The sequence below is a fragment of the Toxorhynchites rutilus genome, chromosome 3 (genome assembly GCF_029784135.1).
Source record: "Toxorhynchites rutilus septentrionalis strain SRP chromosome 3, ASM2978413v1, whole genome shotgun sequence".
Taxonomy (NCBI): Eukaryota; Metazoa; Arthropoda; class Insecta; order Diptera; family Culicidae; genus Toxorhynchites; species Toxorhynchites rutilus.
This window is the reverse complement of record NC_073746.1, coordinates 101,536,758-101,540,778: the sequence shown is the minus strand read 5'-3', so window position 1 is coordinate 101,540,778 and position 4,021 is coordinate 101,536,758. Positions and strand designations below refer to the sequence as shown.

The 4,021-nt window shown below is 38.4% G+C and overlaps 1 protein-coding gene across 1 annotated transcript; it reads right to left on the bottom strand.

Moving 5' to 3' along the window:
* Nucleotides 1–1,159: 1,159 nt before the first annotated feature.
* Nucleotides 1,160–2,466, bottom strand: LOC129778791 (larval cuticle protein LCP-30). Its single transcript, XM_055785901.1, has 3 exons — nt 2,333–2,466; nt 1,630–2,276; nt 1,160–1,570 (listed from the first exon to the last, which is right to left on the bottom strand). The coding sequence occupies exons 1-3, from the start codon at nt 2,345–2,347 to the stop codon at nt 1,333–1,335; spliced, it is 900 nt and encodes a 299-aa protein (XP_055641876.1). The 5' UTR covers nt 2,348–2,466; the 3' UTR covers nt 1,160–1,332.
* Between the last annotated feature and the right edge of the window lie 1,555 nt (nt 2,467–4,021).

The following is a 4,021-nucleotide window of genomic DNA, read 5'->3' as shown; positions in this document are numbered from 1 at the left end:
CTAATGAAAAAATGAATAAAAACGGTCTAATATTTTGTGAAAAGGAACAAAACTACAATTGTAATAAAATCAGAGAACCTCTATATCGGTTTGGCATGGAATGGCTGTATAATTATCTAATTAGAATGTTTCGGAAACTTGATTTCGACTATCAAAAGTAGCGAAAAAATATCTGCATGGTGGGGTACGAATTCGAGGCGAAATAACTGTACCCAAAACACTGTATCAAAAACACAAAACTTGATTGCATGTTATACTGTTATGCATGTTATACTTGAATTGAGAAAAATTAAGAAACGCAGAAATAACAAAATAAATTGAAGAATGATGAAAAGATGCGTTCAATTTCGGAATGCAATCTTTCAAACATGTACATTTTCTTTTGACTGAATTCCCTAGATCCTAATAAATATCAGCTAGAATACACATGTCTAAAATCCATTAAGTATCCGCCCTGGCTCATTCATCGTAAAAGCATCGTAAAAAGTAGTCCTTGGACACTCGATCGCATTTGTCTCATCTTCCAAAGCTAATCCCACTCAATGTGAAACAGGTGGCATCCTTTTCCAAGGAGAAACTATTGGCTATCGAAAACGCATCTCTAATAATCTGAGGGAAACGGCAGTTATTAATTAAGTTAAGCACAATGAATCACCGGCACTATACACATGACGTCTCCTCTGGGCTGCAGGTTTAGATAGGCGTTGCCGTTCAATAGTTCCAGCTTCGATGAATCATTAGGTGAAAATGTAGTACCGTAATGCTTTTGAATCCGGACGGCTTTTTAGTCCGAACACTTTATCATTATAATCAATATCATACCAAAACCATATCATCTGCTGAATTAATGTGACGTAACACAATAGACTTTAATGTAGGGTCAAGCGTTCTACCTAACTGTTGAGCACATTCAGAAAATAATTCTATGAGTATGTTCATATAACAGAAATCATAGAAAAAATCAAATACCTTTTGATCATTATTGATGTTTGGTTTAAGATTATAATAGGATAACAATGAAATAATAAATTCTACAAAAATCAATAACTAATTTCTCTCAAAGAAATGCTGTTGACAAAATGTGTCCGGATTTCGATGCATTACGATATCATACAGATTTTGAATTTCACTTTAGCGTGCAATAATTGAACGATAGGTGTATCGGTGAAGCCTAACTTTAGGCATTTATCTGGTGAGCTTGGAAGCTTACTTTAATGAACGTTTGATATTAAATGGAAAGTAGGTATATTTATTCTAGTCAATGAAACGAAACAATGGAGCTGAATAAACATTCGATAGAACTGTATTCCAGCTTTTCGGTCCCATTTTCCACTAGTTAGGTTGATTGGCCAGATATTTCAGTAGCTTTTCGATCGCTGGTGGTACCTTCGGAATGTGATCGCCCTGTGGCAGAAATCCGTTAGAATCGGCGACATAATCTACTCGGTACAGCTGACCATCGTCACCAACATATTCATAGAATCCTTTGGAACGTAGCCCCGATCCGCCTTGGGCATCACTTTCGATTCGTCCGGACTCTTCAGCGTTAATGCCATTCTGTGTTTCGAATCTGCAGATGATCCACTAGGTTTTTTTTCTGTATTAACATATCAATAGATATTTACTTACATATAGTTATATCCATTGCCTCGTACATTATTCTCTAACCGAATGATTTTCCACCCGTCAGGATTCACCGTATTAGAAATTCTCGCTTGAGCTTGTCTAGCGAGCGTTGGTACAGGCGTCGGTGGCTTAGCTCTCGGTGTGGGAGGAGGCGGAGGAACAGTGGTTTGTAAAGCAGAATTACCCTCGCCACCTGCTGGCTTTTGACCGTTGGAATCAGTCAGTCCTTGGGTACCTGTTCCAGACGATCCTTGATTACCAGTTCCACCAGCACCTAACGATGCTTGGTTGCCACTGCCCTTGTAACCCTGGTAGCCCGGGCCAGATGGCCCTTGATTACTGACACCAGATCCAGCAGGGCCTTCGATGTGTTGATATTTGTTATCAACGTGAACGTATCTTCCATCATTTGCCGGAACATACCGTCCATCGTTTCCTCCACGGTAGCGCCCGTCATTTTTGCCTTTGTAACGTCCGTCATTTTGACCCACATAACGACCATCGTTCGAGGATCTATTCAGATTAAACGGATCATACGGACGATACGGACTGTATCTAGGAAAGGGACGAATGGTGGTTGTTGTGGTGGGCGGTCTGTACTTTCCATCATCTTGGGCCGAACAGAGAGTGCAAATCAGCAATATGAATGCCTGTAACCAAATTACAATGTTATTCACTGTCACTTTAAGGATTTAATATCCGCTACCGGAAACAACATCATCCTCTAGAACTATACAACCACTTTCCACAGGATAACCGTTCAATTGCTCCGATTGATGTTGGTTCTAATCACTAGCCGAATCGATAGTAAATTCTCCCTAGATTTCTAGTATTTCTTTTATACCCGATGGTGTCGCCGTTCGCCATCCCATTCCGGTATAATTTATTTCATTTAGGCAGCTTAGGCTCTCGAAGGCCCTCTAATTGATGTGCTCCTGCCGATGTGTGCAATTTAATTACACAAAATATGATTCAATTATACCGGTCATTGCGGACGGTTTGAGGGGCGTGTGTGGTTCACCAGTCTGTTTGAAGTATTGCAACTACTAGATGCTGTTTTCCCGAATGATAAAATATACGAAATAGAACCTTTGGTGAATTGAAGGCGAAATACATTTCCAAAAAAAAAAAAAAAAATGCAAAATAACTCAAAGATGGCATAGAAAATATTAAGATCCATCACAATAAAGTACGACAATAAAGCAATGAGACAGATTTGATGGAAACTTAAAACTATTACATATTTTACTGCCTTTAATTTCTAGAAACTCGCATCCCTGTTGGCGAAATAAATTGGGACAGTCAATTAACGCGAACTTTTCTTGGTGGCAATTTCTTATCACTAAGGCAAAAAGACATCCGTTATCACCCGTTTGACAAGCGTTTATGAGCGAGCCATTTTCAGTTATCAACTCGAGAGTGTTATAAACGAAACGTGATAAAACTGAAGCATCACTGTATTTTCCAAACATTATTGCTGTTTCACATGATTAAATTGATCATGAAACAACACATTTTATTTCAGTAGATATGATTTTGGTATTCATTGCTAGTCGAGAACACTGCAATGGATGAAATTATCACTCCTAATATCTTATGACTATAACATTTTAAAGCATGGCTATATGTTTACCCTGTCCAAAGGATAGTCATTAATTGAACCGTTTCTAGGACGAAAAACTCGCGTTCAATAACCTTTCCCGGGGCGGCTAACATTTGGAGGCTCTCCAATTTATCCTGAATTATTCGCTTGTCTCTTAGGAAATTTGCATATAAAACAAGTGGCAAGATATTCTAAGCGAACACATCTTCAGCCGGGGTTATAAACAATTATGATATATTTTTGTTTACGTCGAAGCCGTGCGCCCTGGCGACGATGTGCAGCGGCCAGTGTTTCTGTGGCCTCGTGTCGGGCATGTTTTGTTTCAGTTTTTCTAGAAATAGTGACTGAAACGAGACAAACAATCGAGTGTTTGTTGGATTCGCTAAAATATAATTTAATTTCGTAGAATATGCACAAGGATATTATTAAAATATTTTATTATAAGTAATAAAATTAAAATAATCAAATTTCTTAGTTGAGCAATCAATGTCTGGAATAGACAGAAAGATTATTCGATTTTCTATACATTCGTTTATAAGCTTGAATTTATGTAGATTGTGCAATTTGTAGCTGCTCTCCGTGATTGGCCCGAACCAGCGAATGACAGAAAGAACATTGGACGGACACACATGATTCTAAAGTGGGATTCCCTAAGATAGTTAGTTTCAAAATTATAGTTAGTGAGAAAGAATTCAAAGTGACCTGATCATGGTTCATAATGGGTGGAACGACGAAAATTTGGCAAACTTAACCCTTTCCCGTACAACAACGAGTCTCACTCGTGGTGTACTT

Coding starts and splice junctions, on each gene's coding strand:
- LOC129778791 (XM_055785901.1), bottom strand. Junction 1,571..1,629: donor GGCAATGGATATAACTATAT/GTAAGTAAATAT, acceptor GATCATCTGCAG/ATTCGAAACACAGAATGGCA.